This window comes from Tinamus guttatus, unplaced genomic scaffold (genome assembly GCF_059628265.1).
Source record: "Tinamus guttatus ecotype Peru unplaced genomic scaffold, ASM5962826v1 Tinamus_guttatus_pri_ptg000619l, whole genome shotgun sequence".
Lineage (NCBI taxonomy): Eukaryota > Metazoa > Chordata > Aves > Tinamiformes > Tinamidae > Tinamus > Tinamus guttatus.
In genome coordinates this window covers 468,724-482,015 of record NW_028289153.1, presented here as the reverse complement: position 1 = coordinate 482,015, position 13,292 = coordinate 468,724, and the positions used below count along the sequence as shown (strand labels likewise).

The 13,292-nt window shown below is 63.7% G+C and overlaps 1 protein-coding gene across 1 annotated transcript in view; it reads left to right on the top strand.

Annotated features, from left to right (window-relative positions):
- The window catches only part of SHANK3 (SH3 and multiple ankyrin repeat domains 3), a 311,958-nt gene that overhangs the window by 267,160 nt on the left and 31,506 nt on the right, over nucleotides 1-13,292 (top strand). Inside the window, 4 exon segments of the mRNA XM_088535213.1 lie at nucleotides 3,890-4,025; nucleotides 7,052-7,132; nucleotides 9,537-9,560; nucleotides 12,653-12,780. Of these exon segments, the coding sequence (XP_088391339.1) occupies nucleotides 3,890-4,025; nucleotides 7,052-7,132; nucleotides 9,537-9,560; nucleotides 12,653-12,780 (369 nt within the window).

Below are 13,292 nucleotides of genomic sequence, written 5' to 3'. Positions count from 1 at the left end.
ATGTTCTTCCCTTCGTGTTTTGAAATTTTCAAGATGAAATATTCAGGAAACTTCGCGTTGAGGAGTGTCAAAGCAAAAAACTTCACAGTTGCAGAGGCTGGTAGCTCATCTTCTTGGGTATTACCAGTGATCAGGTGTGAATGAGGACTTCATGTTGTGCAGGATCATTGTCTTCTTCCCGCACCTCCCTGCACCATACATGCAACTCTGACCCATTTCCTTTGCCATCAGCTTTGCTCTATACCTTTCATTATTGGCCTTCTGTTTTATTTCAGCCCCGTGACTGCCTTCTCACCTGCTTTCAGCAGGACATGGTTGTTCCTGGTCAGGTTATTTTTATTCCATCTTTCACATAGGGCTTGGCAAATGGGACAGATACTTTGAGGTCGCCTTCCAGAAGCCCTTCAGAGCGCTGTCCCCTCCGTCGTGGTCAGCAGCAGATGTGTTTTTATTTCCCATGGGTCCAGTTGTTGCATCCCAGACCCCCATGGTCAAGATTTTCTTCATGAATTTCATCACCTCCTCCAGCCCTGGCGCGTTCCGGCCGGTTTGGTTGTGGCTTTGGGCTGAGGTTCTTCTGGCCAAGGGAGTCGGGGAGTCGCAGTCCGGTCGGACGTGCAGCTTCCCCGGATGAGCCTGGCGCTGCGGAGCGCGTCCCGGCCCGGAGCGCGTCCCGGCCGGCTCCTCCGCGTGCCCGGTGACGCTGCCGCTGCTCCCGGCTGCCGCTGCCGCTCGTTTGTGCAGTCAGGGAATGCCCAACAGCGGAATAAAACGGCCTCCTGTTGTCTGTGATTCCGTTTCTTATGGCTGTTTCTGGCCGTTGCTCGTGTAAGGTCACATTCGAGACACACTGGGCAAAAAGCTCTCTAACCACATCAATACCTGCCGTTCATTCCAGATCATACTAAGTTATAAACAATTGAAAATCAGCATTTCCCGTCTGTTACGTGAGCTGTCAGCAAAACTGCCCCAGCGTGCCAGGATGCGGCTGGGATACGAGTGCTGGGGTGGAAATCATGGGAAATCAGCGCTGCCCTCGGGACAGCACTGCAGAACCGGGGGAATCTCCCCTTTCCGGCCCCACGATCCAAACCTCTCCTTGCTGCCGTCTGTTTTCTAGTAACCTGATCAACGCAAACTGCTGCCCATTGGGGTGGACACGCTCGATGATTAAAAATGAAACAGAAAGCCTAGGCGTGCTCCGTCAACGTTTCTGTGCTTTATTTGGAAGGAGCAGGGTGCTTGTGCATGTATCACATGCAGATGATGAAATACTTCTCAATCCATTAGTAACCGAGGCTGTCAGCATCTTCCAGCTGCTGGTAATTTTTAATGTTTTTTTTTTTTTTTAATTTTATATTACTGGGGAAATGCCAAAGACTCGCAGAGTGCCAGTGTGCAGTAGGGGTAAGAAGGTTGATGCAGTTGATTTTAAGTGTCTGAGACTGGTATCAGTCCCTGGCAAAAAAAACGTCCGGGTCGGTGTTGGAGTGAGTGGATAGAGAACTACAGGGTGGAGCAGAAAGTCTCTCGACACAAAACCCGTTTCATTCTTTGGGTGGCAGGTGACTGCTCAGATCTGGTGGCTCCTTGCAGGGCCGTTACTCGGTGCTGTGCTGCGTCTCCGTTACGGTACAGACGTGCGGGTGCAGATGTTCACAGATGCGCCAGGGGACAGGTCTGGAGAGGCTGTCAGCGAGGAGGCCTCGCCGGCCCGCGGGTCCCGAGGGTCTCCCCGGGATTCACCTCGAGGGTCTCCCCGGGATTCACCTCGAGGCTGATGCGATTTGGTGCTTGTAAACGCTCGGGAATAAACTCGGGCTCGCGGCTAACGCCGTTCCCGGGTGTCCGGAGGGAGGCGCTGGCCAAGAACCGGCACCAGTACCGGGGCAGACCCGGAGCTCGGAGGAGACGCGGGAGCGCCGCGCTCCGGAGCCCGACCGTGCCGTCCGCTCCAGCCAACAGGAGCGTCGCGAGCCGCTTTCACCGGAGTGCAGCGGCAATTCCATCCCAGTCAGGCGTTCTGAGGAGAGTGTGTGTTTTCATGAAAACCAAGGGGGAAAGCTTGAATTAAAACGGTAATGTAAAAGCGTGGTATCTTGGAAAATGCTGACATTTCCGTTTCTGCATTTAGTTCAATGCCTTTTTTCATTTTTGTATTTTTATGCTGTTCCATAGGAAACAGCACTCCTTCTTACACATTGCAAATGCCACATATTTTTAATTGTATTATATTAATACATATTACAATAATATATACCATTGTATATTATTGTATTATATATAATAATTGTAATATTATAATATGGTATGTATAATTATAATATAGAGAATATATAATATTATAATATAATATATGATAATATATGATAATATGTTAATAATAATATGTTATTAATAATAGCAATAAGATATATTATAATTATTATTAAACAACAACAGTTCAATCTGCCTTGGATTAGTATTAATCAATATACCTTGGACTTTATTGCCCTAAGACTGAACATCTCCATCTGTATTGGAAACAAGTAGGAAGAAACCTGCATTTTGAAGTGTGGAAGTTTGCAGCCTCCTGGGCGTGCTGCACGTAGCCGCCGTGCGTTCCATCCCAGTGTGAGTGCTGTCCGGTGCAGAGGGTGACACGATGAGCCAGGACGGAGGGACTGTGCAGTAAAGAGCCAAAAGACAAGAACCAGTGACAGAAAATCGATTTCTTGCTGGTTTAAAATAGGAAGAGACTTGTTTTAAGCCGTGGGAATTGCTGGACGTTTGCAGCAAGCGTTCGGGAAGGGGCTGGTTCTCCGTTTCCTGGGGCCTTGGAGCGGAGACGTTTCCGTGGGGCGGGAGGGAGGCAGGACCGGGCGCACGGCAGGGCCGGGCCGTGCGGTGAGAGCAGCGACGGCGCCGGCACCGCCGGACCCCGCGTCGCCTCCCCCGCGCGCGTCCCCTCTGCGAGCGGATGTTCTCGAGCGCGAACCTGGGCATCGCGCGGGGGGCTCACACCGGCAGCGTTGCCCAGAGCTCACCACGTTTCTCATTTGCCACCATTAACTATCGCATGTCTGCAGTAACAGCAGCCCTGGAGTAAACGAGAGATGTAAAAACCAATGTCAAAGTGTGCAAGCCAGTCTTTAGTTTAGTTTAGTTTAGTTTAGTGTTACAAGGTGTGTGTCTAGGTCAGTTTTGCAGCCGTGCACAGGGTATGTGACAGTCTCCCCAGACTGTCCCCCAAGGTCCTGCTGCCGGGAGGCCTCGTCCTGCTGACGCCATCGTGGCTACGTGTCCAAGCAGGGAACCTTCCTCTCCAGTTACTGCTGCTTCTCCGTGGCCGTATCTGCCCCGTGAGGTGGCACGACCGGCTGCTCCCTCCTCGGGAGCTGGTGCAGGTGGCGCTTGCGGCAGGTCCCCCACAGGCCCTGGTGGCTCCGCGGACCCGGAGCGGCTCCTCGGGTGCCCCACGCGGGTCGTTCCTGCTGATCCCTGTGCGTCCCTCTCCCGTTCCGCAGGGACAGGGCCCCTCTGCGAGGCCCGGGAGCAGCCCGAGGTTTCCCAGCCCCAGGAGCCCTCACTACAACTGCCAAATAGGCAGACGGAGCTGGAAATGCCCCATTCTAGGGCCCTGCCGCGGCAGCCCAGGGCATAGGTGGGAGCTCAGTTCTCCTGCCCCATCGCAGCCCTGCACTTGCTGCTTCCCCCGTTGCACCTCTCCCAGCTGCTGCACAAGACGGCACTCACAAATGGGGATAGGCTAAATATGAAAATGTGCTATGATGGAGCATGAAAAGATCCGCAGCGATGCAAAACCTTCGGGCTTGGGTCTCGCCACGGGGCAGCGTTGCTCTGTGCCACGGGCAGCTTTTATCCTGCTCTGTTTCTGTTTGTGTCCTAGGTGAACGGTGTGAACGTGGTGAAGGTCGGGCACAAGCAGGTGGTCTCGTTGATCCGGCAAGGGGGGAATCATCTGGTGATGAAGGTTGTTTCCGTCAGCCGCAAGCCAGAATCAGAAGAAGTTGTTCGGAAGAAGGGTAGGTGTTTCCTGGCATCCTGGCTAGCAGGGTTTGCCTGGCTTCGACGCGGGCAGGCGCACGGAAGCGCGGGGCGCTGGGGTGAGTCTGCACAGCGAGGACAAGGCTGCTGAGCCGGAGCTGCCGAGGAGGGCGCGGGGTGCAGGGGACGTCCCCGTGCCAGCCTGGTGCTGGCCCTTAAGGAGGAGCCCCCGTTTCCTGGGGCCACGGGAGCTCCCGAGCGCAGCAGCGACGGGCTGAGCGGGACGGGCGCTGTCGGGGCCGTAACCAGGGAGCGATGCTGTCAGGACAGGGGGAGGTGGGAGGCTGAGCCGGAGCATCCCGGCTCTGCCAGGGAGCTGGGCACGGCCGGAGCATCCCGGCTGTGCTGGGGAATTGGGCAGAGCCAGAGCATCCCAGCTGTGCCAGGGAGCTGGGCACAGCCAGAGCATCCCGGCTGTGCCAGGGAGCTGGGAACAGCCAGAGCATCCCGGCTCTGCCAGGGAGCTGGGAACACCAGAGCATCCCGGCTGTGCCGTGGAGCTGGGAACACCAGAGCATCCCGGCTGTGCCAGGGAGCTGGGAACACCAGAGCATCCCGGCTGTGCCGTGGAGCTGGGAACAGCCAGAGCATCCCAGCTGTGCCAGGGAGCTGGGAACAGCCAGAGCATCCCGGCTGTGCCAGGGAGCTGGGAACACCAGAGCATCCCGGCTGTGCCAGGGAGCTGGGAACACCAGAGCATCCCGGCTGTGCCAGGGAGCTGGGCACGGCCAGAGTATGGGGGTATCAGGGTGCAGAGCAGCTCCTGCTCCTGTTCGGGGGTATCGCGGTGCAGAGCTGCTCCTGTTCAGGGATATCAGGGTGCAGAGCTGCCCCTGCTCCTGTTCGGGGGTATCGTGGTGCAGAGCAGCTCCTGTATGGGGATATCAGGGTGCAGAGCTGCTCCTGCTCCTTTACGGGGTGCGTATCGCGGTGCAGAGCAGCTCCTGTATGGGGATATCAGGGTGCAGAGCGGCCCCTGCTCCTTTACGGGGTGGGTATCGTGGTGCAGAGCAGCTCCTGCTCCTGTATGGGGATATCAGGGTGCAGAGCTGCCCCTGCTCCTGTTCAGGGGTATCATGGTGCAGAGCAGCTCCTGTATGGGGATATCAGGGTGCAGAGCTGCTCCTGCTCCTTTACGGGGTGGGTATCGTGGTGCAGAGCAGCTCCTGCTCCTGTATGGGGATACCAGGGTGCAGAGCTGCCCCTGCTCCTGTTCGGCGGTATCGCAGTGCAGAGCTGCTCGTGCTGGCACTGGGGCTGCCATGGGGGCTCTGTCCCTGGGCTGGGGGGGCATCATGCTGGAGAATGGCCCTGCTGGGGCAGGAGGTGCCATGGAGAGCTGCCCCGCGGGGTGCAGGAAGGGCCGTGTCGGAAGGCTCCCCCGTGGGGACTGTCCCGGTGGGACACGGCACCCATGGAGGTTTAGGGGGGCATCGTAGCGGGGATGTGACCCCCTGGGAGGGCAGGGGTGCCAGGGTGGGGAGTGATCCCTGGGGCACTCTGGGGTTCAGGGCAGTCCCCACAGAGGCGCTGGCCGTGGTGGAGATTCCAGGGTGGAGAACAGCCCCCGCGGGGACGTGGAGGGTGACAGGGTCCTGTCCCCACCCGGGCGGTTGTGGATGGAGCTGCTGCACAGGTCAGGGGCCTCCGGGAGGTCTGGGGACCTGTGCCCTGGAGCAGAGCTGGCACTGCTGCCCGGAGACTGGGCAGGGACCCGCTGCCCGTGGGACAGGGAGGACTGGAGCAGGGGACAGCCAGCTGTGCAGGGCAGGGACACACGGGAGCAGCCAGCTGTGCAGGGCAGAGCACATCTGGGGGCAGCAGCTGTGTGGGCAGGACACACGGGAGCAGCCAGCTGTGCAGGACAGGGACACACGGGAGCAGCAGCTGTGCAGGACAGGGCACATCTGGGAGCAGCCAGCTGTGTGGGCAGGACACACGGGAGCAGCCAGCTGTGGGGGCAGGGACACACGGGAGCAGCCAGCTGTGCAGGACAGGGCACATCTGGGAGCAGCCAGCTGTGTGGGCAGGACACACGGGAGCAACCAGCTGTGCAGGACACATCTGGGAGCAGCCAGCTGTGTGGGGCAGGGACACACGGAGCAGCCAGCTGTGGGGGCAGGACAGGGCACATCTGGGCGAGGGCTGCAGCCTCACGAGGCAGAGGCCAGGGGCGCCGGGAGCTGCCCCGCTGGCACCGGGAGCTGCCGTCGGCGCTCGCGGCTCCCCCATTGCGTCCCTGCCCCGGGTCCCGCGGCGGCGCCGCCGGCCGAGCGCAGAGCAGGGCCGGGAGCGTGGAGCAGGGCCGGGCTCTCCCCCGGCCCGCGCGGGACCGGCGCTTTCCGCCCGAATCCGCCCCTGCCGCTCGCGGATGCTCAGGCAGCGCAGGTCGCCATGGCAACGCGGAGCGTTGGATCCTGCGTTGTCGGCGCCGCGAGGAGGAGGAGGAGGCGCCGGGCGGCAGGAGCGGCCCCGAGCCGTCCCCGCGCGGCGGAGCCCATGGCATGGACGGCGCCTCCGGCAGAGCCGGCGGCCGGCCTGGCGCGGGGGCCGCCCGTGCCCCGTAGCGCCGCGCGCCCGTCCCCGCCGCGCACCTCGCGCCGGGACCCGCCGAGCGGCGCTAGCGCCCGGCGAGCGCCGTCCCGCCGCCCCGCGCACCGCTGACCGCAGCGAGCGGCTCCCGGAGCGCTCGGGGCATGAGCCGCACGGGGACAGCGCTGGCACGCGCCTTCGCCGAGGGCCGCGGGGCGCCGGGCGCGTCCCCGTAGGAGCCGCCAGCCTCGCGCGCCCGCCGGGGCCTGCCCCATGCCGTGGGTCTGAGCCACCGAGACCATGAAGAAGTTTGCTTCGACGCGCAGCCTCAACAAGATCCTGCAGCAGTGCGACTCCTCGTCCCGCGAGTACGAGGAGATCCAGGCTGTGGAGAAGAAGTGGCACCTGCATCTGGCCACTCCTCGGAAGTTCCTGGACAAGAAATGCAAAATGCCGTCTCTGTTCCTTTCAGCGCCGCCGCCGCCCAAGAGGGCCCCCAGCACCACGCTGACGCTGCGCTCCAAGTCCATGACGGCCGAGCTGGAGGAGCTGGGTGAGCGGCAGCGCGCGCGGGGCGCAGGGACCGGCGCGGGCGGCACGCGGCACCCGCGTCCCTCGGGGCGCGAGAGGCCTCGGGGCGTCTGCGCCCTCGTGCTGAGGTTTCTGTGCGCAGCTGGGGGTGCTGGGGGTTGGCGGGCGCGGAAGGGGGGTGGTGGCACTCGGGCCACCCCTTGGCGGCCACCTCCTCACGGGGACAGAGCGGGGAGGGCAGCCGGCTCGGCGGGTGCTGCCAAGGCGCCCGGTGCGCGTCCCCGCGGCGCCCGTCCCCGCGGCGCCCGTCCCCACGGCGCCCGTCCCCACAGCGCCCGTCCCCACGGCGCCCGTCCCCACGGCGCCCATCCCCGCGGCGCCCGTCCCCGCGGCGCCCATCCCCGCGGCGCCCGCCGCGCTCCGGCCCCGCCAGCCCCGTGTTTTCACCGTCCTCTGCCTGCAGGCAGATGAGCTGGCGCCCCGAGCCCTCCCCCTGCCCGCGTGCACGTGCACACGTGCTCACACGCTCTGCTGCTGCTACGGAGCCTGCCCACGGCTCCAGATGCTGCGGTGTCCCCGCGCAGCCTCGTGCTCCCCACGCTCCGTGCGGTGCCCGGGGCCGCGTTTTGGGCCGCCCGCAGAGCACCAGCGCCCGCCCGCCCTCGCGTTTGGGTGCCCGGTCCTGCGGCCCGGCTCCGATGCCGGGTGGCTCCGATGCTCCGATGCGACGCGGGTGGCTTGGCCATGCCGGGGCTCGGCGCGGGGCTGGCGCTCGGCCGCGGTGAGCGCGCTGGGGGCTGCGGAGGGGCCGGCCCCGCTCGCGCGCTGCATGCGCGGGCGCCCCGGTGCATCCCGGCTCCGCAGAGCCCTGGGGGCAGCAGCCGCGGGGCCGGCCCCTCCGCTGCCCTTCCCCGGGCTCCGGAGCCGGCTGGGAGCCGGGCGCCCTCGGCACCGTTACCACCGTAACGCGGCGTGTCCAGGCTTCACTGCCCTGCGAGCTCCTCCGGAAAGAAACAGAGCCCGCGCTGAGGCTCACGTGTGGGCTTGGAGGGGAAATCTTAGTATTTAAGTGTTTGCACCAGGCGATGCACTTTGGTGTCCCGTGCACGGCCCTGTTCTTCACCCCGAGCCTTTGTCTCTGTCGCGGGCTCCGTGGCAGCCCTTAGGAGAGGCCCTGGAGCAGCCGTTTCTTCCCCTTCCGTGCTGTTCCCTTTGCACAGACGCTGCGCGGGCACCGCGGTTCGTTTCAGCTGCGGGTGCTGCAAGCAGCTCCTCCCCGGTGCGATGAGCGCTGCTCGGAGCGTCCCCCGGCCGGCGGGCACGGGGGCAGCGCTGCAGACTCGTGCAAAGGGAAGTCACGACAAGCAGAGCAGCGTCTCTGCCAGGGAGCGCATTAAGGATGAGTCCTCCAGGTCTCCCTGCGGATTCCGCACGCAGATTCTGCCTTGCACGGGACCAGGGGCTGCCGTCCGCCCCACGGCTCCGGGAAGGCGTTCGTGGGCAGTAGCTCTTCTGCAGCCCTGTGTTTTCCAGGAAGGTTCAGAGCAGCCCGTTTGGTGTCATGCGGAGCCGGGAGCGCTTCCTAGCCAGGCCCGTGACGCATCTCCAGGGAGAGGGTTAGGGAAAATGGAGGGCTGCTCCCGCGGCGGCGGCTCCGTCGTCTCCCTGCCGAGCGGCGCCGGGTCCTGCCGCGGCGCCGGGAAAGGGGTTTGTGGGCTGCTCCCTGCCGCCCTCCTGCGAGGGGGAGCCGGCCCGGCCCGGCCTGCAGAGCTGGGCTGCTGCACCGGCTGCTGCACCGGCTGCTGCACCGGTTCCTGCACCGGCTCCTGCACCGGCTCCTGCACCGGTTCCTGCACCGGCTCCCGCAGGCTGCACGCCGGACCCCGCTCCCAGCACAGCAGGCTCCTGCTGGCAGAGTTCTCCTGTCCTCCATCCTGGCTGCTCCCTGGAGATGCTTCGGGATCACTGCTGGCTCTTCTCAGGGAGCAGCGAGGAGCCAAAGGCTTTTCTGAGGGTTTCTGCACAGTTCAAGCAGTAACTGCCACCCAGAGCCGCTGGCCACCCTGCTGCCCGCAGCATCACTCCCCTCCTGCGCCCCGTCCCCTTCTGCTGCGCGGGGCAGGGAGACGGGCTGAGCCGCGTCAGGCCAAGCGCAGGGGCCGGTGCTGCCCGTGCCCGGTGTCCCCACGGAGGGGCCGGTCCTGCCCGTGCCCAGGGTGTCCCCGTGGAGGGGCCGGTCCTGCCCGTGCCCGGTGTCCCCACGGAGCCGGGGCCGAGGAGCGCGGCCCTGGCGCGGAGCCGCCCGGAGGCAGCGCTGCCCGCGGAGCCGGGGCCGGGGCGGTGGGGACGGAGCGAGCGCAGCGCAGGGGTGGAAGCCGGCGCTGTTCGTACCATTCATGTTGTGTGTTTTGTTTCTTGATTCCAAGCCTCCATGCGGAGAAGAAAAGGGGGTGAGTGAACTGCACGTCCCGGGGCTCATCCCTTCCCTGTCCCACACCCAGAGCGTCCCAGTCCCACCATGGAAGGGTCGTGATGCTCCCCAACACTGCTGTCCCCGGTTGTCACAAACAAGCCCTGAGCAGCGGCGGGTCCCAGGCTGGCTGCAGGGAGCAGGATCCATGGCAGCTCCAGCAGAGGAACCGCCCGGGGTCACACTGCGCACACACGGGAATCCCCGTTCCTGAAACTCCACGTCCTCAGGGAACGTGTGCCTTGTACGGGAAAGCCTCGTGGGATCTAAAGCAGAGTCTCCTTGAGCCCCTGAGTCCAGCCTCTGGAATTCAGCCTGCGGGAACCGCAGCCCCGCGCTGTGCCGTGCCCGGAGCCGCGCGCTGCTCCGGACGCGCTGCAGGAGGTGCCAGCGCAGAACCCCGGGAGCTGCCGGGCCGGGGCTGGTGGCAGCTCCTCGGAGCAGAGCTGGGGGAACGGGATGCTCCGTGGGGAAGGCAGCCGGCGGGGTGAAGCCGGTCGGGTTTGGCTGCGTGCGCAGCTGCTGCGCACAGGGCCGGGGACAGCGGTCAGGGACGTGAGAGCGACAGGGTGCAGCCGGTGATGGGAAATCCTGACGGAGCAGGAAGGCTCCTCCCGTCCCGGCACGTCGCGCTGCATCTCTGCCGTGAACGTGGGGTAGAGGGGAGGAGAGCGGGACTGCCCAGGGCAGCTGGCACAGACGCGTTTCCAGGAATGCGACAAGGAATGAGCAGCTCCCATCTCGCCTGCATCCCGTCCTGAGTGGTGAGGGAAGGGCGCCGTGCAAGTCCCAGCTGGCAGGGAGGATGGAGAATTGCAGAGTCTCCCGAGAAGAGCTTGGGAGGAGTGTGACCGTGTCAGGGCTGCTGGGAAGGCCTGACGTTTTCTGTGCCAAGGGAATTCCGGAGCTGACCTGAGCTGGTCCTTGGAATATGCCCAGGTGCCTGTTGTGACCTGCGGCGCGGGGTTCAGCGGTCACGTGCAGTCCCCTCCACGTGCCGGGTGCTGTTTGCACCGCGCTCGCTCCTCAGCCTGCACTTCTGGAGTGTTCGAGGCGCTGGGACTTGGTGTTGACCCTTGTGGCTCGGAAACGCTGCGTTACGAGCACTGAGCAGCACACGCAGCGCGCAGGACCTGCCGGAGTGACACCAGCCCCAGCAGCGATTTGGAGGGCTCCGATGCTCCGCGCTCTGGGTGCCGCTTGTGTCAGCGGGTTCAGCGCCCCGCGCGGTGCCGCGGTGCCTGGCCCGGCTCCGTGCTGACCCTCCCAGCTCCGTACAGCAGGACCCCCCCGCAGGGGCAGGGCCGTGGTAGTCAGGGCTGCGCTTTCCAGTGCCCCGAGTTTTAGGGAGATTTGGTGCCCCAAACAGGGGATCCCCGCAGCAGCTCTGCCCAAGTGAGTAGGCGCTGGTGGCGGCGAGCGGCAGGAAGGAGCGCGGAGCAGGGACGCTGCGGAGCAGGGATGCTGCGGAGCAGGGATGCTCTGCGGTGCGGGGAGGGCAGGAGCCGGGAGCGGCGCCGTGGGGCAGGCGCAGGGGCTGCCCCGGGTGCCCGTCCCGCAGCCAGGACAGAGCGGGACCCTCCGGGCAGCGGGTGGGCAAGGGGCAGGCCCGAGTGCGGCTGGGCAGGCCGGAGGGATCCGCTCCGAGGGGAGCAGCGGGATCGCGCGCAGCCATGCAGATCCCTAGCGAGGGCGCCCGGCCAGGGCTGGAGGGAGTCAGTGCGCGGCCGTGTTATAGAATCACAGAATGGTGAAGGGACCTCTAGGGATCACCCAGTCCAAGCCCTGCACACGCAGGGTCACCTAGAGCACGTGGCACAGGACTGCGTCCAAGCGGGTTTGAAGATCTCCAGAGAAGGAGACTCCACAACCTCTCTGGGCAGCCTGTTCCAGGGCTCTGGCACCCTCACTGGGAAGGAATTTTTCCTTAAGTTCCTGTGGAACTTTTGATGTTTCAGTTTCCGGCCGTTTCCTCTAGTCCTATCAGTGGCCACCAGTGAAAAGAGGCCGCCCCATCCTCCTCACTGCCTCCCTTGAGGTACCTCTAGACACTGCTCAGGTCCCCTCTCAGCCTTCTCTTCTCCAGCTGAACAGGCCCAGCTCCCTCAGCCTCTCCTCGTAGGGCAGATGTTCCAGGCCCCTGATCATCCTCGTAGCCCTGCGCTGGACTCTCTCCAGCAGCTCCACATCCCTCTTGTCCTGTGGAGCCCAGAACTGGACACAATCCTGCAGATGTGGCCTCACCAGGGCTGAGCAGAGGGGCAGGATCCCCTCCCTGGACCTGCTGGAGACGCTCTTCTTAATGCACCCCAGGATCCCATTGGCCTCTTGGCCACGAGGGCACCTGCTGCCTCATGGTCACCTTGTTGTCCTCCAGGACACCCAGGTCCCTCTGTGTCCCAGGTCCCACCCCGGCAGCGCAGACACGGCCGCGGGGCCCTCGAGGCCACCAGGGTGCTGGGGAGGAGACGTCCCCGCGCGCGGGTGGCTGCAGCGGGGCCCTGCCCGGCCACGGGGTGCCCTGGGACGGCTGCTTCCCCGTTACCTGGAGCCACCCTGTCCCCCGCCTCCATTAACCCAGTTCTGGGGGATTTGATCTCAATCTGAATATAAACATATACATATTTATATATTTGAGTAAAAAATTGCTCTTTTAAGCTAAGGAAATAGGCTTGCTCAAAACCTTGCGCTAGAGTCAGGAACCCTCCGCTGGAGGGCTCCGAGCTGCCGCCGCGCGAGGCCGGAGCGGCCGCCGGCACCGCGGGGCTGGCACTGCCAGCACCGGCACCGGCACCGGCCGCCCCTCCTGCCCGCGGTCGGCGCTCGGGGTCTCGGCGGGGCCGGGGGCTGCAGGTGGGCGCTGCAGACGCCGTCGTTCGCAGGGCTGCTGGGGGGGAGCGGACGGAGCGGCACCTTCTCCAGCTCCGCTTCCAACGGGCCTGTGAACCGTCCTCCGAAAGTGGGAGTCTGCTCTCTCCTTATCCACACCAAAGAGGATGGGCTTGTCCTAGGGGATCTGCCCTGGTGCAATGGCCCTTGCTGACTGGTTTGCTTTCATGTTTGGATTTTCAGAGAAGCTGGATGAGATTTTGGCAGCAGCAGAGCCCTCGCTGAGAGCAGACATCGTCGAAGCGGATTCTAGGGCAGCCACTGTGAAGCAGCGACCAACGAGCCGGCGCATCACGCCAGCAGAGATCAGTGTGAGACAGCGGGGCCGGCGCGGGAGAGCGACGGGCACCGCGTCCCGGCTCCAGGGGCTGGGATCGGGAGGCGGATTCACAGGAGGGGCTGGAAAACCAGGGCTCTGCGTGAAGACGGGGTGCAGGGAGGGCAGGGGTCCACACAGGAGGTTCAAGAGCAGACCCAGGCGTTGGGGCACTCGTTCACAAATATGACACTGATGACAGGAAAGATATAAGAATATGCCTGAAAAAAAGGTGGAGAGCTTAGTTAGAGAGCTTAGTGTGGCTGAGGTTTTCAGGATGTGAACCTGGATATTAGGAGGCATCACAAAAGGGAAAGATGTAGCCTGTGAGGAGCAACAGGGATGGGGTAGGAGAGAGGGTGGCAGCTCCAGGCCGGTCCGTGTTCTGTCGGCAGCGGGAGGCAGCTGCTGGAGCAGGAGACAAGGTGGGACACGGCGATGCCGAGCAGAGGGTGCCTGTGTGGAGCCCTCGCACACAGGGAAGGCTCCTGTGTGCCTAGATGGAGT